General features: G+C 37.1%; 1 protein-coding gene across 2 annotated transcripts in view; it reads right to left on the bottom strand.

Annotated features, from left to right (window-relative positions):
* Nucleotides 1–12,404: 12,404 nt before the first annotated feature.
* Nucleotides 12,405–26,791, bottom strand: part of Dach1 (dachshund family transcription factor 1) — a 388,024-nt gene continuing 373,637 nt past the window's right edge. For both annotated transcript variants that reach the window (XM_087585831.1, NM_001427593.1), the window contains one exon: nt 12,405–15,144. In XM_087585831.1, the coding sequence (XP_087441957.1) occupies nt 15,107–15,144 (38 nt within the window). In that variant the 3' untranslated portion in view covers nt 12,405–15,106. The remainder of the gene's footprint in view (nt 15,145–26,791) is intronic.

The raw sequence follows: 26,791 nt of genomic DNA on the forward strand, positions 1-26,791 counted from the left end.
GTCTGATCATGGGTGACCCAAAGGATATGTTTATTAGGTCATACAGATGGTCCGGTAAACTAAATGCATCATATGACAAAAGCAAAGTTCAACAATTTGAGCAAGGGATAGACAAGGAAAAGAAAGGTATAAATAGGGATAGGAGAGATATAAAATGGGCTATAAATGAGCATTACTAGAATACTATATATATATATATGCAAACACACATACACACACAAAATCATCAGAGAACGAGTTTAAATTTTTAAAAAAACTTAAAAGCAAAATATAGGATCATAGAATTCAGTACCACATGTTTGCTTTTCAAATTATAAAATTCAGTCTGGAAAAATGACACAGTAATTACAAACACTGTCTGCTCTTATAGAGGATGCAGGTTTGATTCCCACTACCCACTTGGTTATAAATGACTGTCTTCAAATACAATTACAAGGGTTTAACTCCATCTTTTGGCCACTGCACATGCTGCACACATGCAGTCTTGCTGGAAGATATGTGGGGTAAGTAGAACCAGGTCACTAGACAAAAACTGGAAAAGTTGAGCAAATTAAGAAACCCAGTAAATTCTTACATCTGAGAAAGGTAGGCATTTCATCTACTCCCAACCCAGTTACTGCCCCAGAACATGTGACCATGACCCCCAACATGAGAACCAGTACAGCTAGTCACTTAGCACAGAGCACAGAGCACAGAGCTCTCCATGCTGATGAGGTATTTAGATGGGCTGGCCCTGAGGTTTTAGCCAATTAGCTTATTTTCCCGACATTCCTTCATGCAAAAGGTATTAATCTCTGGTCCTATCCACCCATTTTCCACCATGAACAATGAACAAACAGTTTGGACAAACAAGGACTGTCTCTCTCATCAAGAACCACTGTGGAGGAAAGCTTTCTTCATATGCTGCCTAAGTCTCCTCAAGAAAGCTCCTCTGCCCTCTGGACACCTCCCTATACAGACACTCACCCCTGAGCTAAACCAGAGTTCCCCCTCTCCTGGCCCAGGTTCATAGCCAGCTAGGGTGTTTGGGAACCTCGTCAGCCTCAGTCTGGGCTGTTTCTCAACTGGGCTGGGGCCCCCAACTCAGGGTGTGTTCCACAACCCCTGCCCTCTCATGATGGTGTGGATATAGTGTAGCCTAGCGCCCTTCTGATCCATCTGTCTGAACAGCAGTCAGGTGGAAAGCAGAACCACACAGATTTATCACCTGCGGTCGGGGCGGGGGCTTTGGGGTATCAAAAGCCTCTTGTCACCACCACTGAAGTGTTTGCTTCCTGTTCATAGATTGGTATGGGAACTCGAAGATTCCTCTCCACTGTAATGCCTGCCTTCCTATTGTCATGATTGTGATAGACTCCTATTCTTTTGAAATCGTAAGGTTCCCCCCTCCCCAAAAAAACATCTTTAAGTTGCCATGATATTTTATCATACCAATAAAATGGGGTGGGGAACACCCATAGAGAAGGGGAATGGGAGGGGCTGGGGGATGTTGGATTGGAAACTGGGAAAGGGAATAACATTTGAAATGTAAATAAGAAATACCCAATTTAATAAAGGTGGAAAAAAATTAACAAAGTGAGTTCCTTGGCTTTTACTCACCCAACCTGGACACTAGGCAGAACTCTACTGAAATGTCCATTGTAGACCCATGAAGGGATTCAAACTTTTTTTCCCCCAAGATTTCCCTGTTTCTTCACTGAAAGCACCACTTAGTTGGTGTATCAATGTGAAAACAAAACTTTTCTAGATAATATTCACAAAAGTAGAGCAAAACACTGCTGTAGACCAGCCTCAGTCATTTTGGGGTTCTCAAGAATGGGAGAATTGGATCAGTGCAAAATCAGAGACTCAGGAGAAAATGCATGTGTCTCATTGCTGTTCCTAAACTATGCTCTGAGATAGATTACAGTTCCCCCCAATGCCCTGAGTTCGCCTCAGTCTTTTATTGCTTACACACTTCCTCATTATACAATAATACATAATCAAAAACCTTTTCATTATTTTCCTCAAGCCAATTATTTGTTCTGAAAACCCCCATGTAACTATGTTTCCAGAGAGCACAATGTTCACACATAGGCCCAGTGTGGTGTCTGCTCAAGCAAGTTAGACATTAACTTTTAACTCTCAGAAAAGCCTCCAAATCACAGTCTGTCCAGGCATAAACTTGCATTTAGAGCATTAGCATGAGAACAGAAAGGTGCTAAACAATCAGGATAATGTTAATATTTTTAACTTGTCTAAATTTGCAAAATCTCTTTATTAAGCTCATCCAAATACCCAAAATTGTCAATGCTTTCAAACTCTTTTCCATATGCAATATTAATTCTTCTTTTAGTTTCCCCCAGGACTCTTTCCCAAGCTTAAATTCTGTCTTTAAAAACTTACACCCTAATTTCCTTAGGCAGGCAATGCCAGGGATTCAAATCAGTATGTTCCAATATTTCCAGGTAGGTCAGTAAACTAATTCAGTGGTCCCCTAGAAGGATCCATTTTCTTCTACCCGTCCTTTTATCTTTTTTATTATATATACACATTACAGTTTTCCCCAATAATATTTCTAGATCAAGTTTTTTATTATTAGAAATCTCCCCTCATGGGGGCCTCACCATTGCTCACTGATCCAATAGACCCAGCTATTTCTTCCTCTGTCTTGTCCCTTGTATTTCCTATGAACGTTCCTTTCCTTAGCGACCCAGGTTCACTGTTTTGTTTCCTTGGGGTCTTCAAATCACTTAGCTACTAAGACTTTAGGTTTCTCAAATCATTTTCTGTTTCAAATATTTCCTGGTACAACTTAATCAACATGAGTTGTCTAAAATTCCCAGAGAACAATTGATGCAGTCAGCCTCCACATCCAGAACCTCTTGTCCTGATATGCCTGGGTTGACTGCTTGAATGGTCAGTGCCAGAGCACTTTGTTCCTAGTAGACACCAGAGCTATTTCCTTCTCTAGTAATGGCCTCAATCCCTTTCAGAGAAAATTTTACCAGAGTTTTATCTGAGGACAAATCTGGTATACAAAACAGCAAAATAGGCGAGCATACAAGACAGAGCAATGTCATTTGTATGCTAGAAAACTACACATGCATTTTCATATTGGTGGTACTCCCACAGCTGAAACTGTCATGCAGTCACCTTTATAACCATGCCATGCCTGACAAAACACTGCAGAAAACTACAACTGCATGCCCTAAGTCACCCTACTTGCTTAATTTCAAAAAATAATGTCTACAGAGGCCAAGTACTACTCTCCTCTGTACCATCATACTTTCTTGAAGAAGCAGGAGACATAATCTAATCCTACTGCCAACCACCGTGGGTGAAACTGCTTTGTTTCACACAGCCGGAAGAAGCCAAAATGCTAACCTGAAATCCTGAAACAGGCAGGTAGGAATATGATATATGTATGCACGGTATGACTGGAGACTGATTAAATTCAGAGCTCAACCAAATCTTGTCACTGTGTCCCAATGGGAAAGTAAGACTGAACATCGACCCGGAATGGACAAATGTGTGATGCTGCAAGAGTCCTTTCTGTGCCCTGTGCCAGCAGGCAAACTCAAACACTGCTGGTAGAATTGTGAAGCAGTAGATCTACTCTGCAAAAGAGTATGATGATGGTTCCTTAGAAAACCATTTCTATGATTACTGTATTATTCACTAAGTGAATTCCAGAGAAAAATACACTCATATAGACAATGAAAGGATTTATATTAATACATCTAGCTACTTTATTCATAGGAACTGTAAATAGAAACATCCTAAATGACCTCCAAAAGGTAGATTGCTAAAGTGTTCTTAAGGCCTAACACTATGGGCTAACTCTTCAGCAATACAAGGGAATGAACCAATTCAAAGAATCTAAAGGATGTCTTGGTTAAAGCAAATACATTTATTATATGACAGCCTGCTTTCAGGCCAGCAGTATTGATAATTTTAAAGCATTCCAGACCACCAGAAAATATCCAAACCAGCCCTTTCATGAACAGCAAATAATAATACCTAACACCATTTACTATATTTTCTCATCACCTATAATATAGAGTAGAAAAAGTTTATTCTACTCAATGTATCATATTTACTGAATTATATTCCTGCAAGAGTGTACCTTGTATGATGCCCTATTTTTAAACTCTATTTCCAGAAGCCTTGAATCTGAAAATTATTCTCTGAGCTAGTCAGAGCCTATCATTTTGTTTCTGTTTACCCTGCACCAATTTTACTATTCAAGTTTACAGATACCCCAAGAAAATTCCTGAACTTACTGCCTCAATATCTTTGCTTATCCTGATCTCCTGGGTATAAGAAAGACTTCCAAGTAGAGCCAGATTCCTTCTATGGATGCAAGGTTGGTTCAATATACAGATATCCATGAACACAATCCACTATAAAAACAAAGAAAAAAGTCACATGATCATATCTTTAGATGCCAAAAAAAGCATTTGATAAAATTTAGCAGTCCTTCATGTTAAAAGTATTGGAGAGATCAGGAAGTCAAGGTTCATACCTAAACATAATTAAAACAATTTACGGCAAAACCAAGAGTCAATATCAAATTAGATGGAGAAATACTTGAAGCAATCCCACTAAAATTGAGGACAAGACAAGGATGCCCGCTCTCCCCATATCTATTCAATATAGTATTCGAAGTTCTAACTAGACAATAAGACAGCAAAAGGAGATCAAAGGGATACAAATTGGTGAGGAAGAAGTAAAAGTATCACCATTTTCAAATGATATGATAGTATACACAATTGACCCAAAAATTTTACTAGGGAACTTCTCCAGCTGATAAACAACTTCAGCAAAGTGGCTGGATATAAAATTAACTCAAATAAATCAGTAGTTATCCTTTATACAAATGATAAACAGATTGAGAAAGAAATTAGGGGAAAAAAACCTCCGTTCACAATAGCCACAAATAATATAAAATATCTTGGGATAACTCTAACGAAATAAGTGAAAGATCGGTATGACAATAACTTCAAGTATTTCAAGAAAGAAATTGAAGATCTCAGAAAATGGAGAGATCTCTCATGCTCATGGATTGGCAGAATTAACATAGTAAAGATGGTCTTCCAACCAAAGACAATCTATAGATTCAATGCCGTTCTCGTCAAAATTCCAATGCAATTCTTCAAAGACATGAAAAGAGCAAAGCTCAAATTCATCTGGATAGGCAAAAAAACAGAATAGTGAAAACAATTCTTAGCAATAAAAGAACTGCTGGGGGAATCACCATCCCTGACCTCAACCAATAGTGATAAGAACTGCATGTTATTGGTACAGAGACAGACACATCGAACAATGGAATGGAATTGAAGACCCAGAATTAAAACGACACACTTATGCACACTTGATCTTTGACAAAGAAGCAAAAACATATACAATGGGAAAAAAGAACGCATCTTCAATAAATGGTTCTGGTCTAACTAGCGGTCTGTATGTAGAAAAGTAAAAACAGATCCATATTTGTCACCTTAGAATCTCAAGTCCAGGTGGATCAAGGTTCTCAACATAAAACCTACTGGGAAAATGTAGGGTTTTTTGTTTGTTTGTTTGTTTGTTTCTTTGTTTTGTTTTGATTTTTGTGGGTTTTTGTTTGTTTTTGTTTTTGATTACTGTTCCTACTCGGTGATATTGCTGTTTACTTCAGATTACTGTAACATTTATAATATCACTGAATTTTAGAGAATTGTATGAATAAAAGCATTTTCAAAAGGAATATCTCATATGGACACTCTAATTGTGGAGAATCTCCAACCCACTGGTAATTTTCTCCGAAGTGTATGCGTACTCTTGGCTTTGTCTTGGCTGTTTTTGACTTCTAATCCCTGCTTTGGTTCACAGAGCGTTCTAGGCTTAGTTCAGAGACAGGAATGCTGATAATGGGAGACAGAAGCTAGTCAAATTGAACAGGGACTGTATTTACATTTGATTTATATTCACTCCCTAATTCTGAATTTTAGGTTACCTCTATAGATGGGAAAATGATGTGGGTTCTATAAGCCAAATAAGAGAAACCTATTTTGCTTGAAACACTTAGTTTTTGTTTCCTGGAAGTTTGTGAACATAGAGAAACAATGCCTATTTCATGGGTGAGTTTTCCAAGGTAAGAAAATATGGGATTTACTGATCTGACCAAGATACAGTTTCCTGCATAGTGAGAATGCTTTAGTATTCTCGGATTTGTCAAAACAAGCACATCTCACCGCTCACTGTTAGTATATGTGCCATAGATATATTAGTGAATGAATGGTAACTATGCCCAATACTGACACTCAGCAGACACAGAGGACTCAGGCAAAATGGAAATGTATGTGACTGGTTCGATAAGGTACAACAGTTGAAAGACCAACCCCCACCCCCACTGACTTTCGTGTCCCTCAAACTCTAATACACCTTGAGATAGCTTGAAGGTTATCAACTTGAATTCATCTTGAAGCAACTAAAACTCAGAATTCTAGGTAGACCTATGAGAGATATTTTTAATCATATTATTTGAAGCAGAAAAACCGACCTTAAATCTGGGCCACTGTCTCCGGTGGATGCCCTCTTAAATAAAGAATATGGGAGAAGAAAATGTTGCCTTCTGCCTCTGTTCTTCCTCGCTGTCAAAACCATCTACCTTATTGCTTTGTCTTTTCTTTTATCAATATTAGAACCAGTTTTAGAATTCCAAAGGAGAATGGAGAGCAGAAGCTTCCTGGAAATTCTGCAGGCCTCCCTCCATTGCCAGATAGGGACTACTGAGATATTCAGTCCAGTTGACTGGACAACTACCACATTCTTGTCCTCTCTAGTGTAATATGACATTATTAGGATACTAGAATAACATCCTATGAAACAGCACAACAAGTCCACTTTTAATAATAATAATAATAATAATAATAATAATAATAATAAATATATGCTAGTTTTTATTTTATCAGTTCTATTCCATTAGAGAATAGAAACCTTTTACAATTCTAGATGTTGGTTGGTTAAGAGTTTTCCCCTTCAATGTATTCACCTAAAGATATATCAGGCAGTTAGATGATTTACTTGTAAAAAGCATAAAATTTTATGGATATAGGAAAGTATAAGCCATTCACTATGAATTTACTTGGGTTTAGGATATGCCGATAAATTTATCTGAAAGATGCAGTTCAATCGTGTAGGAAATATTAAACAGTAGTCTCTTCTGTCAAATTCTGTAAGACTTTCATGGCAAAAATTTAAATCCTTTTATCTGTACCACCTTGTTTGACTAATCATTTCATCTCCCTCAACTGGCAAAATCTTATGAAACTATGTTAATTTCCCCACCCAGTAAAACATTTGTTTGCACATACTACATAGGAACCTTTGTTACTTTATGGGTTCTTCTTTCTTTCACCCTTTTGCTAGTGTCTTGAAGCAAAATATTTATTCCTTTGTCCTCTACCATAGAGGTATGACACTTGAAATCAAGTTTCTCATTCTGTCTAGCCCTTCCTCTGAGTACCACCTGTAAATGCCTCTTTTCTTTCCTTATAGCAATAATTTCTAATTTTCTGGCTGCCTCTCGTTCTCTGGCTTGTTTTGTTCTCACCTGTGTCTAGCTTGTTCTTTCTGCATCCTACTTCTGTAAAACTACATCCACACACGTCACCTTCTCTCCCTGTGCTATGGTTTTTCCCATCCTGGTCTTCCCTCATCACATTCCTCCCATTGTCTCCAAGAAGATGTTCCTACCCCCATCTCCCCTACCCCCCCCCCAGACCTCCCCACTCCCTGTGGTCTCAAGTCTCTCAAGGGTTAGGCTCATCTTCCCACACTGAGGCCACAACAGGAAGTCTTCTGCTGTATGTGTGTCAGGGACCTGGGACCAGTTGGTGTATGATATATGGTTATGGTTGGTGGCTCAGTGTGTGAGAGATCCTAGAGGTCTGTGTAACTTGAGACTGCTGATCTTCCTATGAGATCACCCTCCTCCTCAGGTTCTTCCAACCTTTCCCTAATTTAACCACAGGTGTCTCCAACTTTAGTCCATTGGTTGGGTGTAAGTATCTGCATTGTTTCAGTCAGCTGCTCCTTGGGTATCTAGGAGGACAGCCATGCTAGGGTTCTGCTTGTAACCATACCGCAGAATCAGTAATAGTATCAGGTTTTGTAGCCTCTCCTTGAGATTGATCCCAAGTTGAGCCAGTCAGTGGAACTCCTTTCCCTCAGTATCTTCTCCATTTTTTTGTCCCTATAATTCTTTTAGACAGGAACAATTTGGGGTCAGAGTTTTGACTGTGGAATGGCAGCCCCATCTCTCCAGTTGATGTCCTGTTTTGCTACTGGAAGTGTACTCTACAAGTTCCCTCTTCCCACTGTTGACCATTTACTCTATGGTCCTTCCCTTTCAGTCCTGAGAGTCTCCCATCTATATGATTTCTGGTATTTTCTAGAGGCTCCCTTATCTCCCACAGGAGAGAAGCCCCAAGGGCTAGCAGAATGAATGAAAATAGTTTGCTTCCTTTTAAAAACTAACTTTTCCTTCATTGTTTGGTGTCAAAGGGTTGTACTAAAGGTGTGGCATTCCAGTCAAATTTTACAGACCTAGGAGGTCTTTGGATGTGATCCCTTGCTAGAGCAGACAGGTTGCAGGATGAAAATTTCTCTACAATAAAAGCTTTATTGCATCCCAGGAACTTGATGGCTTGGAGTCATGACTCCTTTGCCTCGTTCCTGGATTTTCTTCTTGTCAATTCTTTAAAAACTAGCCAACCTGACAAAATGATGAGAAGACAGCCCAGCCAAATGGAAAAAGAGGCAGACCGTGTTTGAATATAAACCATGAGTCCTTCCCATCCTGGGATGCTTGCTCTGTCTGTCTGTGAGCACCACACTCTTTTGATCAAGAATAAGTTTGTTTTCTCTCTGTGGAGATAGTTTAATTGTATTGGTGATCTCTTTCTTTGCCACCCTAAAACCATTTCTAACATCACAGACCTGTTTGCTTATGGGGATCACAGTAATAGAGAAGTATCTGATAACTCATCCTATTTTGTAGGATACATAGTGGAAAAACGATGTTACCAAACTTGTCAGCCAAGTTTCCAGAGAGAGAGAGAGAGAGAGAGAGAGAGAGAGAGAGAGAGAGAGAGAGAGAGAGAGAGGAGAGAACTGGAATATGGAGCAGAAGAGCTCCATACTTTGAATCCAATATGAAAAATATTTACTCTTCATGTGGTAAAGGCCTCACTACATTTATGAATTCATTTTAATCTATAATATTTCTAACTATATGTCATTAATGTGGCATTTTAATGGTTACTTTAGGCACTGCATCATATTTGCAAGACGAGTCGAAGTCTTGTTATCTTGACTAATATTTACCAGTGTGACTCGAATACACAAACGATTCTTCCTTTCATTTGACTTCATTCCCTTGATTTTTTTTTCCTCCACATTGGCATCCACAATGTGCTGTTATAAGTTTTGCGCTTTAAGAAATTTGGAGACTCTAAAAAGGTAGATCATGTGTGTGGGGGGAGGGGTAGGTTGTTTCATAGATGGTATGGAACAAAGAAAACCTGAAGAAGCTTCAGAGTTTGGGACTCCTATGAAGGAGGAAGCAGAATGATTGTAGAAGTCAGTGGAGATATAAGATACCTAGACAAAATGGCCCACTAAAGTAACTAAGCAGAAATCATATGGGCTCACAGAGAATGAAGTAGCAAACACAGGGCCTGGATGGATCTGTACCAGGTCCTTTGCATATATGTATGGCTGTTAACTTAGTATTTTCATGGGACTCCGAACTGTGAGACCAAGTGTGTCTCCAACTCTATTGCCTGCTGTTGAAACTTTTTCTCCTATAAATTGTCTTTGGGTCCAGTTATAGTACAAGGGGTTTTGCCCTGTCTTATTTTGTCCTCTCTTGTCCTCCTTGTTGTGGTGCCTTGGAGAATCACACTTTTCTGAAGGGAAATGGGGGAGAGGGCTGTAGGGAGAGGTAGTAGGAGTGGATGAAAGGTCAGAATGTTTTGTCTGAGAGAAGAATGTATTTCCATTAAAAAGAATGAAAGAAAAATAAGGAACCTTTAGAAGGAGGATGCCTCTACAATGGCTACATGTATGGTAAGTGGAACTGGGATCAGACTTACTCATAATTCATAATGCTTATCTCACAACTGCTCTCTCCTTTTCTACAGCAGCAGATCCAATAATCATATTCTATACTGTCACTGTAACTCATATTCTGGTTGCTAACTTAGGTATTCATCAGATATTCATTCCCACGAAGGAACCTGAAATTGTGCAGAAATTCAGTAAGCACAACAGTCTTTAAAATTCCTTAAATGCATCTCATATCCCGCCAATATATCTTATAGCCATGCACCTAGCAATGGAGAGTCAGTCAGGTAGTGTAGCTTAAACAATGAAGAGAAAGTAATTCGTTTGCTTATGTAGTGTGAGCCTAAAGTTCCCGAATATTAGAAGAGTAAATAATGAATGACCAAGAGAAGAAAGCCTATCTACCTTAAGAGGAAAAACAGGCAGAGTCACTGGGCAGAGGGAAAAAAGTGGAGACGTGAGGTCTTCGAAACTTGGCCCCTTGGCATTACTCCCTGACTACCCTGAGTTTCCATCTGCACAGCTTAATTTTTGTAACTGGTTCCTTGGGGTTCTTAACATTTCAGAATTTTGTCTTACTAGAACCAAAGGAGTCCTACCTGATTACTTGTCTAACTCATTTCTAGCTTATAGATAAAATGTAAATAAGGCTATGATTCTACTGTTTATTCATTACCTTGTCACAGAATTAGGATTTAGTAACTTAGGCTGTGTTCGAATCATTTTAGACCATTACTTACACTAGCAGTACATACATGTTGAATAGTAAGACTTAAATATCGTACATTCATTGCCAATCTTCTAAATACATTTGGAATTGGTTTATAACATTGTTTTTGTGTGAGACTGAATGTGTTACTTACCTTTAAAGGGTTTGATCATTGATAAGAAGTTGAAATGCATGAACAAATACCATGAAGAGAATAACAGATGTGCTGGTATATTTATTAGAAAATACATGTATTTACCATTTTAAAATTCTTATCCTTTTGTCACATAATCTTTTGCTATTATCTAGAAGTAAAACTAAAAAGTTACTAGGGAATAACTACCTGGTGTGAAAATGTCTTAGTAAATACTCCAGTAATATCTATTGATTTCCACTATAGTACAAAGGATATGCACATCTTTTGATCTTATCCCTGTAAAATTCCCTATTCCAACAAAATTAGACATTCATTGGGACATTCGATCATTGGACCATTACAGCAGCACAGTACTTTTTGAAGCAGAAAGGCCATATTTGTGAATCTTTTTAATTAATAAATAAATGAGGATTGGTTCATATTTTCTCTACTAATTTTGGATATTAAACAAAAATCTAGGTAACAAGCATGTACACGAGGAAAACTGATACTTTCTACATATTTTTTCAAGGGAGTAAAATACAATTCATTCTATTAAAATCTTTACTTTCTGTATCTTAAAATGCAGCCCAAATGATTTCTATTTGTAAGATTATTCTGGAACAATAACACAGAAAGAAAATCTAAATTACCACAAAACCACTTAGCTTACAGATATTTTTATGACATTTTTAACATAATTCTTACTGGCATAAATAGGTAATGACTAAAGGCAAAATTATTAGTAATGGTTATATACACATGTAGTTTTATTAAGAAAAACTATATTTTGTTAATATTCATGAACTCAGGTCATTCACTTTGACCAAGGAAAAAATGAAATTTTCCATTCTCACATGAATATTTTAGGATCTTCACATAAGTAACAACCCAATATATTTTCAAATAACGATTAAAGTATTTATAGATTGTTAAAGGGTATTATAATTTCAAGTAACTAATGGTATTTTCCTGCTGTTACGGTTGAAAGAAAAGCACAGAGTTAGAGTTACAGATCCGCACTCTCACAGACATGCGAATTATATATTTTGTTGCATCAACATGTCTGCTCTATGTTATTCACCACAAGGCTTTGTAAAATAAGAATCATGGGAATATAAGAAGATAAAGGAAAAAGGTACAAATAACAGCTTCATAAACTGAGAAATGTACATAAATAAATCATGTATATGTGGGCAGTTTGCTTAGCTGGCAAGAAACAAAATATGGAAAATCTGCTTGTTAAACAATAACTACAGAGTGTGCTTTTATGATGTTTTCACCACAGTAATTCATATTAGAGATAGAAGCGGTTGCATGTTAAATAAAATCATTGAGCAAAGCTCCCTGAGCATTGCAAAGAGCTGACTTATGTTGTTTTTCGATGCCTCCCATTAGAAAGTAAATATTCCTTCAAAGTAATGCATCTCAGAAAGTATAATAAAGACAAACGGTAAATAAAGTCACAAGGCGATTTCAGACATTTTTATTAGGAGATTGTTGAAAAGAAAAAGAAAATTAAATACAATAACAGTAAACGTGGTTCTCACATTGAAACCAGGCTCAAATAACTAGGCTACCATAGAAAAATTTCCAATTCTTGCATTATGATGTAAAAACAGATTTTTGTACAGATTTTGTACAACAAAATTCGTAATAACCTTTTTTCATTTTTAGAAAACTTTAAATATATAGATAAAAATAGACAATTTTCATAGGTCCTACATGAAGATGAGTATGTTCTGTTCCGAGGGCTTGCATAGAGCGCAAATATGGTTATAATATAGAACAACTAGACGTTAATATTTGTAAGATTACAAAAGCATGGGAACCATAAAATGGGCACAATTTTACTTGCTTACACCAAAACACAAATTCCTAAACAAACCTGTTTAACTAAAAAGAGGGAAAAATTAAGTTACAAACTTACAATAACATTTTGTGAATTGCAATATTTACAACGGTTAATAAGAGTCTCTTAACATATAGTGGACAGCTTTTGTCTTCAATCCTAAAATTTCCTTTTACGCTGAACCAAACACTAAAGCATTCTCAGAGGTCTTTCGCGTACATATTTTAAAACTATTTACCCCATTTGCCAGGAGCAGAGCAATGGCAAACTCTCCTACCTACGTAAGTTGTAGTCTTAAAAAACAAACAAAAAAAAAAGCAGACTGTTAAAAAGAAAAATTATGACGCCCAACCTTTCCAAAAATCCATCCAATTTTAAGAATCGTAATCATTTAAAGACTGTATGTAGGGAAAAACCAACAAAAATACATGTAAGTAAGAATAGAATCTCTTTTGCTCAAACAACAAAACATGACCATGGAAGAATTATGCTCAGCAAACCGTTTCTACAAAGCAGTTACTAACAATATTTTAAATTAAAATATTACTCCCCTTTAATGCAAGCTAAAAGAACTGTACATATAACCCTTTGCTGTATTAAAAAAATGAACTTAAACAGTTAATAGCAAGTTACAGCCAAGAATTAGTTAGGTTTCAGAACTGCAAGGAAGACTAAAAATTATAGGAGCTCAGTGACATCCATAATAGGACATGTTTTATTCTTAACCAAATAATAATTACCCAATCAAAACTATCCTTAAACACTGGTGCTAGCTTCTTTAGAATGATTATTTTGTTTTTTTATGGTCATAAAAATATTATAATCACAAAACTTCAAAATGACAGGAAATCAAAGTGTAGAGCAACTGCGTGACTTATGTACGTCTTCAGAACGGTTACTCCCAATGTATAAACGCAAAGGTAACTTCAGCATGGGATGAGCTCTGTTTGAAGCTTTACTTCCAGTTATATGCACAGATATGAAAACACATACTGTAACTTTCCAAACGACAGTGAAAAGAACATGTAGACCCACCCACCTCTGAACAGGGTGAGAAGCACTGCACACTTTACCTTCACCACTCAGGGCTACATGGTTTCGGACCAATACACCAAGGGCTTGTTAAGTTTTGTTTTTCAGCAACATTAACATAATATGACATTAACATATAAAAATATCTCTGGTGTTTTGATTTACTGGTCAGCCACAATTCATCCTCTGAAGTGCAGTTTGGGGCACTCACCAGGGATCAATATACAAATAAAAATGGCCGACACAGAGTTCTGATGTCACCAGATGCATAAGATCTCATTCATTAATACTGTGACTCCAGACAAATATTTACATGCCTGCATGCGTTAAAACCAGAAAGACATCTTTCTGACCAACAGGGTGACAAAACATATTTTCTAAAATTTTCATTTCCTAAACGCTAGTATACTACTGCATACATAATCCCTTTCTGTGAGTTTTATGTTTATATATTGTACATGTGACCAACCATTTGGATAAAGAAGCAACATTATTATTTTTAATCCTATATACCGCTACCAGTTTGGAATGAAAACATGTTATATTTTATATATATATTTATATATATATTTTATCTTTAAGAAAAAGAGACCATCAGTGAAACCGTTTGGCTTATATTCAATGCTTCTTTTTCAGATATGCAAAATGTAATTTCATTGAGTCGTTAACATCTGTTTGTTGGTCTTTCAGAAAGTATATGAAAAAGGTCTTCAGGACAAAACCTGCAATTATAGTAGAGTTTAAAATTGCATGTAACAGAATACTCTTACTTCTCTCGTTCCCTCCCACCCCAGAATCCTTTACGCCCCTTAAGAGTTCATCCCATATATTCTTGCTGGTTTCTGTGGGACACAATTCTGTAAGTCTGGGTGAACACTGCTACGAAGTCAGTTGATGTGCTCGGTTACAGAACTGTCAGAAGAGGAAAAGAAAATGGTTCATTCCATTAAGGAGGAAAAGAAAACAAACCAACGCTTGGTCTTCCTCAGACCTGCCTTTAACTCTGTACACAAGTGTCCAGCAGCACAGGAGAGTTAATAAGTGTAAGGAGGTTGATATGTGTACATCTACAAACGTTCTCAGTCTCTGGTGTGAACCACAGGTGAAACAACTCAATGGAGGAAACTTTTCTGCTGTTGTGGAATACTTAAATGACAAAGAGCGTTAACACACAAAATTGAAAGAAGTTCTTTTATACGGACTTTGTTTTTCTCCTGAACTTTCCAACGATGAGTGTCGGCCTCCAGAGTTCTGTAGTAGATGACAGGGTTTCTTCAACACGAAGTGATCAGTACATGACGGTAGTTTTCAAATACAGCCTTCCATCTGAAACAAATGATAAACGTAATTAGTGGCACAGTATTCAAGGGGCAAATGAGGATATAGGACACATGAAATTTGGTATGAAACTCTGGTCTTTATTTTACTTTCATTTGCTCGGGATGTGACGGTTTCCATATATTCTCAAAATTAATTTCATAATTCTGTGATTTTGTAGGATCAAGAAGGATACAGAATTTTTATTTCTCATAAATATATATTTGCTACAATGATATCAGTTCCAGACCACTCAGAAAATAGATAAGAGTATGTGTATATGTGTGTGTGCATTACTGATATGCAAAGCTAGTGACTTTCTGTTGAATGACAATTACTTCCACCAAGCTTGCAGAACCAAATTTTCTGAGAATGCACTCAGGTGTGTCTCTGTCATGAAAGCCAGAGGCTCTGCTCCCTCTCTAGCAGAGTTGTTAAATCTGCTGTGTGATGTAACTATTGTGCACATGTGTTACTGTTTTCATGAAAGCCACCCATGTTATTTTAGCCATCAATAAAGTAGACTTGTTATTTTTTTTATCGAAGTGAGATGAATTGAATAAATATAAGTTAGGATATAAATATATTAATGAAGGTTAAAATATAATTCCTTGGGAAATAAAAAAAATAGTGAAATCTTGGACATATTGTATAAACCATATGAATGAAACAGAAATAAAAATAAGAAATTAATTATCCAGTGCAAAATATAAACAAACCATAAGTACATTTTTTTCGGCTATGTTACACTCTAACCTGTCCTTTCTGTGGGATACATTTCAGATGTCTATGAAGAATTTCTTTCTTTCTTTTTTTTTTATTAACTTGAGTATTTCTTATTTACATTTTGAGTGTTATTCCCTTTCCCGGTTTCCGGGCAAACATCCCCCTCCCCCCTCCCACTCCCCTCCTTTATGGGTGTTCCCCTCCCCATCCTCCCCCCATTGCCGCCCTCCCCCCAACAATCTAGTTCACTGGGGGTTCAGTCTTAGCAGGACCCAGGGCTTCCCCTTCCACTGGTGCTCTTACTAGGCTATTCAAGCTCATACAGCTGCAAGGGTAGGATGATCAAAAAAGTAACCTTTGCAAACCTTGAAAAATACGTATCAGCTTAAATGTGTGCAAAGGGGTGGTTTCTAAACTCAATCCAGAAAGAATTAGGAACAATCTAGAACAGAATGCTAGGAAAGTGTTTCTGCACCTCACTGAAGTGCTGTCCCACAATTCACAGCAGGTTTAGATAGTAATTAGTACAAGGCTTCTTTCAACGGTAAAGCATTTTTTTTATGTCATAGAAATAACGATTTGGCCGAGTTGCATAATTCTGTTGTGGTTTCCATTAGCATGATTCGTAGAAGTAGAGTATTACTTCAATGATGAAACATGTCGGTCCTGTACATCCATGGTAACCAACATCAAGCTCTGTTTTGTCTAGACTAACTCAGCTATGTTTTTATAAACCTGGAACGTTAGTACGTTCTCCATTCAGTTTATCTTTCTCCTTCCTATTCAAATTTTGTAATTTAGAGTGGACTGACTCTCACTTGTCCATCTGTATCCACTACAAAACTTCTCTGAACCTCCAAACTAGTAATTCCAACAGAAACAAATTAGCCATCTGTCTGTTCCTGCCGATGCTAGAAGCAGTTGATTATCGCAGTGCTTGCCTTAGATGTTTTGATGTAGCACATGTTAAGCTTCTTAGAATATTTGCTATGTGGATGTGTGTATGCGCACATGTGGATTTGTGTGCGCGCCCCACCCTTCATGGGTGTACATGGTGGGGCCATCAGTCGACAACTACAGGAGTCAGTCTTCTCCTTCCACCATGTGTGTTAAGGGAAATGAAACCAAATCATCAGGTAAGCACCCTTACATAGCGAGTCATCTCACCAGCCCAAATGTTAAACTTTTGAAGAAGCAATGAGTACGTGATAACAGTAACCAGGATGTTGCAAAGCTTGTATTTAAACATTTAAATAAATTACTACTAAATGTTAAAATGCAAGCCCATATCAACTGTTTTATTTACATGTGTTTGCATGTGTAAGTGAATATATATATGTACATATATATATGTACATATATATATGTATATATATATATATATGCCTCACAGAAGCCATAAGAGGGCATCAGGTCTCTTGGATTTGAAGTTACAGAAGGTTATGAGATGTCTGATTGAGGTGCTAGGAACCAAGTGTCTATCCTATTACAGAACGGGAAGTACTCTTAGTCACTGGAGGGTAAACTCTCCAGTCCTAAGGTTGGCTTGGTGCACCATGCTTTATTCATAACCCCTGGCTAGATAACCTCCTTCAAGTATCCCGCCACCATTATCTATACTATGTTTATGTATTTCTGTGTAACGCAGCCACAGAAAAACCTCTATTCCTGATGCTGAGTAAACTCTACCGAAAGTATTGCAAGATGCACAATTCAAAAGAATAAAAACTTTAATCTCAAAGAAATCAGCAACAGTGATTATTTATCCACAGGGATAACATTTCCCCAGACCCATTAGAGGTTGCTAAGTCTTAAGTGTGGCGGTACATTGAAGAGTAAGGTAGCAGAGATGGCTGTGAAGTGCAGAGATAACACAAAGAAGGATTTGAAAAGGCCTTGTGGAAATTTACTACTTCATGAACTTCACACACACACACACACACACACACACACACACACACACACACACATTTATATAGAAGAGATTGATTTTCTGTTTTCCTACATGAGAGAGAATGTTTCTCTCTGAAGTTAGAAGTTGACAAATTAAAATCTCATTGACAGATGTTTAAACTTCCTCCCGATTACTGGTCATATTTGTCCTGGAGATCCCCTAAACAATGCAAGCAATTGTGATTGTCACGGGTGGCCTGCCATATTACCATGGTAAGACCCTATTGCTTCAGAGAGTACATACTTTACTGAAACAAGACAGCAAAATTAAGTTGATACGGATCAGGATCCTTCCTTTATAATAGCGCAAAGTTCTCTGCAGGAAGCTGGAGGAATGAAAGTTATCATGACCAATGTGATAAGATATTCCCAAGAATTGAACGTATGAATCACATGGATATATTTCCAGGGCACAAATGTATTGGGTTTATCAACTGTGTTCTGATTGGATTTAAGGCTAGGACCACAGGAGGAAGGGTATGCCTGATGATGGAAAAACTAGCCAAGAACTCATGGCTTGTAGGTCCCAAGGATAAAGTTCTATTATTTTGCTAAATGGACATAGCATCAAATTGTCCTCCTAATTCGACTCTCTAAACACATGGGACAGTGATGCTCTTGAATTTGATCACAGTTCCTGGTTACTGTGTCCAGTATTTAAAACCAAAACTCACAACTGGTAATACTTCACAGGATATGTCCCTGTGAAGCTCAGCTAAAAATGGGACATTTATATGACCCTCTACCCACTCCCACAAGATTCCCAGACCATTCTGGAAGATTAAGCAGGTGAGACTGGAGGATCGGTATATTCTGCATATGATAGTCCCACTCAGCTCATGAACTCACAGCAGCTGTGGGTGCCGGCTCAAGATCTACAGTAGATTGAACCAGCATGAAGTGGGGACGGTACCACAAGCCTCTCACCCCACTAGAAGCTACTGACAGCTGATGGCTTCTGGGGAAAGGAGATGCAGTTTTGTTAAAGGTCACCCGGTAGGTGGACTATGCTCTAGCATATAATCCCACACCCATGAGAATATATATGGGCAGCACAAATAGTACTAGGTTATTAAAATATTTGAAAATAAAAACGGATTTCAGAGCAATTTGGGGACCTGGATTTAGGATGAAGTGAATATGATAAAAATACCTTGAATGAACAAAACAAAATTCTAATTGATAAGAATATTGTTGTCTACACTTCCCTGTAACTAAAAATACAGATATTTGTATTGTTTTACCCAAAAAAGAATCAGAGTTCACGAGGAATCTTAGCGTCTCACACGGTATCACAGAACAACAAATGTGAAAGGCAATGGTCTGAGAGTACTAGGATATAGATTCTGTGTCCATTCCTTTATGTATCCTTTCCTTAATTGAACACTGGAAGAAACTCAGTCTCTGCCTTGCACTCCCCGATCATAGTTCATCCATTTTGTTCTGCTCCAGGGTCCAGGTTTTCCCTTTAGTCTGAGTAGCTTGCAACCCAAACTGGAGATTTTACATTCCAGTTTCAAGAAAGCAAGCCCAGATTTTCCTGTGACACAATGATTATTTGGTTTTGTATGGGAGGTTGATATGACAGGAAAATCACCAGGCTAAACTCTGTGCATGGGAGTACTTAATTAAAAAGTCTGCTCTAATTAAAAGCATTTGGGAGTACGGGTTGAGCGAAACTATTTAAATTACAAATTCCTAATAGTTTCCAAGTTCATTCTGATTTGATAGTGGCAGCCAGAATTTGGTATACAAGAAAGTATCTTGATCACTGAATAGTTTATCACAGGTGTGTATTTTCGTATGCTGCTTCTTATTATGCAGATTTAAATCTACACGTAACAAAATGAAGAAATATTTTAAATATCTTTGTAAAAATGAACTTGATTAAGGTCTTGCTTTTTTTTTTTGTTCTGAAAATTGCACTCACGGTCTTGAAATGCTAGGCAAATGTTCGAACAATCTAACACGAAATCTAGCATGGCCTCAGAGTTTGATACTAATGTTAAAAATCATAAAAACAGACAATATTAAGTTTGTGGATTGTGGTGGTTTGAATATGCTTGCCCCAGTCAGTGTCACAATTAGGATGCATGTCCTTGTTGGAGGAAGTGTGTTATTGTGGAGGCCTTGAGACCCTGCTCCTTGCTGCCTAGAAGCCAGTTTTCTTCTGTTTGTTTATCTTAGAGGCAGTGTCTCATCTGGCCCAGTTGGTCTCAAACTTATTTTTAGTTGAGGATGACCACAAATTTATGATGCACCTGCTTACTCTCTGAGTGCTGACATTACAGGATGTGTCACATGCCCCTGTCTATTTACATGATGTTAAGGCTCAAACCTAGGACTTCACTCAAGTCCTTACCATGGTCCTTCCTCAGGCGAAACTGGCCACCACTTCATTTAAGGATTAACCTGGCCACCATTTCATTTAATGCGTCCTGAGTCTGCAAATGGGCTCAAGGCTGGAGATTGATTCACTGGCTAAAATTGCCTTTTGCCTTGATCCAATGCAACCTTCCTATCTATTTCATGCCTAGAAACACCATCACTGATTAGCCAGTACCAAAGGTCCATACAAGTTATGCCATTTTAAAATTCACCTCACTTATGCTTACCATGATGGATTAAGTCATTGTGAACATTGTCTGTTTGCTCTGCCTATTGTAATAACTATGATCACCTTGCCTCTGGTGATTTAATACTGGCACCTGGCCCCTGCTACCTCGGGACCCACTCAAAACCATTACATTTAATTTATTTATTTGAGCTGCAGCCTCTCCAACCTTAATGTCTGGCACAAGGAAAAACTCTTCAAATATGCCGGTGCCCCCTCACCATTTTGCATGTTACAGGATTTAGGAAGAGCATGTCTTCCTAGCCTTCTCATTGTGGAGGATTAGGTTTTGCACAGTGTACCCACTCTAGCATTGCAATTTCCCTGAGCCTTAAAGTCCCCTCATCAACACTTAGCCAAGGATTATCAGGTACCTTCTACTCCTTTTCAGTAGGCCATTTCTGATAAGCACCAGTCAGCCATACAAACCAACTTCTGACTCTGTTTTTTTTTTTTTTTCACTATGGAAGCTTACATAGTAAAACCAGAAACTTTATTCAGATATAAATTAAGCCGAGTTTTGTGTTCTTTCCATCATTATTTCACACCCTTAAAATCCATTCCCACACATATTCTCCAAAGTTCTTCTTCAATAAATTAGCAAACTCATTAGGTTTCTTAGTAGTATAGTATACTTCCTCATGGACTACTTATTTACATCCTCTCTAGGGGCCTGAGTCTGGTTATGAGAGCACCTAATATTTAGTACTGTGAGAAGCCATTGATGAAGGTCCAAACTCAGGTACACTTGACAGACTAGGACTGCATGCAAAGAGTTTGAGGCTTGGCACCAGGGAGAGAGCCTATGAGAAGCTATTGGTGAAGCCTAGTTACAGCCGAAGACCCCATTGTATTGGAGCTATCAGTACCAAGTGATCGCCACCAAGCACAGCAGCAGCAGCAGCGGAGTGGAAACAGCCAGAGCCTAGAGTGCTACAGGGGGCAGAGCTCAAGAAGTAACCAAGACCTTTTGAGAAGCCCACAGCATCGAGTGTGAATCCCAGACATTGGAACAGAAAGCTTTAACATTAAAGTTGCCTTGGAGACCCAAGATATTACAGATGTCAGAGCAATGCATACCTGCTGAGAAATCTAGCAGGGAGTGGGGTCAGCCCAAGAGAAAGAAATTTCTTTTAGTCAACAAAGATGAAAGGAATTGGAGATCTGAAGAGCGCTTTGACGTCAGACAAGGAGATGCAGAGTTTGGAATTTATCCAGCTGGATTTTGGTCTTGCTTTGGTCCAGAATTTCCTCACTATGACATTTTGGAATGGTAATATATACTCTGTGATGTCGGAGGTATGTGATCTGCGTTTGATCTTGATTTTATAGATTACAGCTAAATGATTTGATGAACATCAAGTAAGACTCAACTTTAGACTTTTAACGTTGTTGAAACTGTTACAGACTGTGGGATTTTTGAAGTTGGACTAAATGTAGTTGGCATTATGCAGTGGCTATGTGTGGCCCTCATAGAATCATGAGTTTGAACAAGCCAATCAGGGCCATAGAGTGGAATGTCATGGTTCAAATATGCTTGGCCCGTGGAGTGGTACTATTGGTAGGTGTGTCACTGTGGGAATGGGCTCTAAGACCCTCATTCTAGCTACCTGGAAGTCAGTCTTCTCCTAATGGCCTTCAGATGAAGATGTAGACCTCTCAGTTCCTTCCTCACTATGCCTGCCTGGATGCTGCCACATTCCCATCTTGATGATACTGGATTGAACCTCTGAACCTGTAAGCCAGCACCAATTAAACATTGTCCTTATAAGAGTTTCCTCGGTCATGGTATCTCTTCACAGCAATGAAACCCTAACAAAACATGTATTTTATATAAGATTAGTTTTTATGAATAAGGTGTGAGCAAAAGGAGATCTGTTGTTTTGTGCTTGAAAAGTAAGTTTAGTTTTGGGCCTATAATCTCTAATGATATAAAACATTACTATTTAATGAAATAAGTTTTATAAATGTAGTAATGTATCATTCTCTTAATCACATAGTTTAACATAATTTCATCACAAAAGATAACATGTATTGAGCTAGAGAGATGGCTCGGAGATTAAAAGCACTGACTGATCTCCCAGAGGTCCTAAGTTCAATTCCCAGCAACCATATGGTGGCTCAAGACCATCTGCAATGGGATACAATGCCTTCTTCTGGTGAGTCTAAAGACAACTACAGCTTATATACTCATATACATGAAATGAATAAATCCTTTTTTTAAAGATAACATGTAAATGACAACAATCTCAAATTGTTTTATTAGGTCTTAAGAGAATGTCATTTGCCTTTGGAATGAATATTAGTACAAGAAGAGAATTATAAAAAAGTATCATAAAACATAGGAGAGGACGTTTTAGGTTTAAATAGAGATCCCCAACCAACATCTACAAGGATTTCTTACCTACCTACCTTCTGCATAAAGGCCTTGAAAACTGTATGTCTTATGATGAAGTAGCTTTATTAAAAATTGCATCTATGTACTCAAAACCTATATCAGACACATGTAATCTGACAAAGATTGCAGCTGTAACAAAACAGTTGTATGCACACATGCTCTTTACTATCCTGGAGTAGAAGAAAATATTAACACAGAAGAAAGCAAACACATGAAATCATATATCTAGAAAGTTTAATATTTACCTAAAGAATATGAGGTTAATATAAAATATGTTAGCCTGAATCTTGTTTCAACATAATGTCTTAATCACGTGAAGCAAAGGAAACCAAAACAAGCGATGAAAACAAATGTTAATGATTCATGTGATATTTGATAAGACAACGAAAGGAAGTCAAAATAAAAGCAAACAAACAGGAACAGATGGGAAGGATCTTTGTCAAGCCATAACCTCTCTTCTAAACCCCCAAAGGAAGAGGCTAATTAAAGAAAATATTGTTTCTTGCTTTTTTATAATTTTATATTTAGAGTAAGAACATTCTGCTACCGCTAAAGCAAAGAAGCAGAGACACAAAGTCTACATTGAACATGAGAAATATTTTAAGAGAGACTGATGTTCAGCACAAGCCAGTTTATAGGAGGATCCTGAGTAAACATAATTTCTTCTCATGAAATGCAGATAGCAAGAGTGCAAGTGATTTCCAGATGTTTGAATACTAATATAGCTGAGGTTATGTCCCAGTATAATTAAAAAGTAAAAACTGAACAATGTTGCAACCATTTTAAATTTTTTTAAATTAAAACTTATATCTAAGGAATCAGAAGCCCAGAGAACTGGATCACATTTGAGCAGAACAAATGCTTGCTTGTATGCTTTTCACAAGACCAAATGGGACTAGTCTAGCAAACAGGTATAGACTAAAGCCCATAGATAGCTCACTATGCTTGTGTAATCTCAATATACTAGTAGAAGTAGTTAACATATTATCTGACAGACTAATGTGGTACACAGTGTACACATAGTTGAAATCAAAATAAATTAAATTTATTACTAAGCTAGCATGTAAATAATGTATTTTATTATTTATTATTTAAGAAGCCAAGATCTTGGGAGTTTATTTACTGTTCATCTTTCACATGAAAAAGTCTTTCTAGCACACTTTACCATCCAGCTACCTTCAGACTCTCACATGTAGCATAAGAATGCAAATTACCATTGAAGAAAGTATTCATGTACTTTTTAGGAAGAAAATGTATGAAAGAACATGCAGGCTAGTTTACAGAAGGCCAAAAGCTGTAGTTAATAGGCTGATGAGAAAATATCTTTAGACACACAGTGAAGAAGAGACTGTCGTTTCTATAAAGAGACTCAAGATAAGCCTAAGTAGCAAGCAGATATCAAAACACTGACAGTTTGGGGTTGGGTATTTAGCTCAGCGGTAGAGCGCTTGCCTAGTAAGTGCAAGGCCATGGGTTCAGTCCCCAGCTCCGGAAAAAAAACACTGACAGTTTAATTCTCTGAAGTGGGTGGATCTAGACCTAAGGATCCTCTTGGACCAAGAAGATCTGGTATTGACATCATCCTATATGGAAAACTAAACAGATACATCAGCAACAAAATGTGAGTGGGAAAATGTGTAAAGAAGGCATGTTAATGAAGATTATTAGACACAGAGGATCTGAAATTCTTTTCTCAGGTTCAGTCTAGGGCAACACACCCTCCAAAATCATCAAGCCAAGTCCAGGTATGACGATTCTGCTTACAATTGATCTTGCCTTAGAGACCAAGCTCACTGTTAGGCACGCTGACACTCTCTTTGGGCAAACAGAAATTCATTTTCAAAGTAAAGATAATTCTAGTTTATTAAACATTAAAAGCATTATACAAAATAGAGAATAATCTTTCTCTGTAGTTCTATGTGATTATAGTTTCCCTAAAATCATATTACCATGGTGGTGATGATGATGACAACGATGATGATGATGACTATGACAATTTTTTCACAATCTATACATATGTACAGGAATAAATGTGCAATTCTACACTTGATATTTTACTATTTAAAGAAAGTTCTGTGAGAATTGTCTTAACATCAATGGCTAGCCTGTGCACACATATACCATGTTTCAAGTCGATATGTAATTTCATTAGAACTTAAATAATTTTATAACTACTATCAAAGGTTTGAATAATTTTTACTATCAGACATCTTCACTCCATCAACTAATTCAATGCTTAAAATTAATGAAAGTCTGGTTGGAAATTCATTAGAGCAGATAAAATTCATTAAGATCTTGTATATTTCTATTACATCAGGCATTGCCTATCACCTAAAATGTTCTCAATAAAAATATGAGAGCCAACCTTTAACACAAAATAAAGACCAACCTTGTATGCCTGTGTAGGTAATACCCTGAAAGAACACAATTTCACATGGGTCACTTTACTGGCAAAGAAATCAAATTTTAAGACTAATAATAAAGAATCATCAAATTCAAAATAAGCAACATTGTAGTAAAAGAAGAGACCATGTTATTCACAACTACACATTTTCATATTTTAAAGCTAAGAAACTGTTCAGGATTAAAAAGACTGAAGAGATATAATGACTTTTAATATATTAAAGAAGTGATCTTTGTTTAGATTCCTCAATGTAAAAATGAAATGCAGTAAAGAACATGATTGAGGCAGATGGCAAGGGAATAGTTTGGGTGGCAGACAAAATAAAAATGTGGCGTTGTTGTAATAGTTACAAATGGAACAATAGACTGCACTTGACTACTGGTGAGAAATGCTCCCTGAAAACAGGAGGGACAAGTTTAGCAAGCAAAGAACTATAGATATATCTTACTCTTGAATATCTTAACATTATCAGAGTGAGAAAAATGATAAAGCACACATATTCAAAATATTAATCATGCCCCGACCTTGGTAGTTTATATGTGGCAATGTCTATGAAACTTCAACCTTCCTTTGCAAGTTTAGATTTATAAAAGAAGCTTCCCATTTTAATTTTAGCTGACACAGAAAACATTGTTAGGAAGCCAGACAATGTTTCATACATATATATACTGCACAAGGCTTCCACTGAATAACGTTTTAAATAGGTTAAACACATGCATCCTGCCAAATTTTTACTATTTATGTTCGAAATGGAATTTCAAGACTATATTACTTCACCATAGAATTACAATATTAATCTGATACACACAATATCGAATATTAATTAGTAATTAGGCGAAGATGTGATTTCTCTACAACCATATACATTGTTTCACTTATTATACGGACAGTATCTCCATGTTAAATATTTTATCTGCTTAACAATAATATGTTTTAGAAATCCTATTCAAGTATTGTATAGAAAAACGAGTGGTTAGTGATTCTCTTAATAGAGCTATTTAAAGAAACCTTGTTGAGGTGTTAGGGCATCGACTTATGTTGGAGTCTGGTCTACCGTTTGATAACCATGTAATGGTAAACTTATTCCTGTGAAGTTATGATATCTGCTTAGCTTGATGACTACTTCAATACTAAGAACTACATATGCTTTTGTATATCTGTTGTTAAAAATCTCTGGTTTATTATGCTTGAAACAAATATTTAAATACCTTTAAAATGTCTATTTCAAATAGGGGGAGATACCCCATGCTCATGGATTAGCAGAATTAGCATAGTAAAAATGGCCATCTTACCAAAGATAATCTACAGATTCAGTGCAATCCCTGTCAACATCCAAACACAATTCTTCAAAGCACGGAAAGAGCAATTCTCAAATTCATCTTGAAATGCAAAAAACCCAGAATAGTGAAAACAATTCTTAATAAAATAATTGCTGTGGAATCAGCATCCCTGACCTCAAGCTCTACTACAGAGCCATAGTGATAAAATGTGCATGGTATTGGTACAGAGACAGACACATTGTTCAATGGAATAAATGAAAGACCCAAAATAATACCACACA

The sequence above is a fragment of the Rattus norvegicus genome, chromosome 15 (genome assembly GCF_021556685.1).
Source record: "Rattus norvegicus strain SHRSP/BbbUtx chromosome 15, alternate assembly SHRSP_T2T, whole genome shotgun sequence".
Taxonomy (NCBI): domain Eukaryota; kingdom Metazoa; phylum Chordata; class Mammalia; order Rodentia; family Muridae; genus Rattus; species Rattus norvegicus.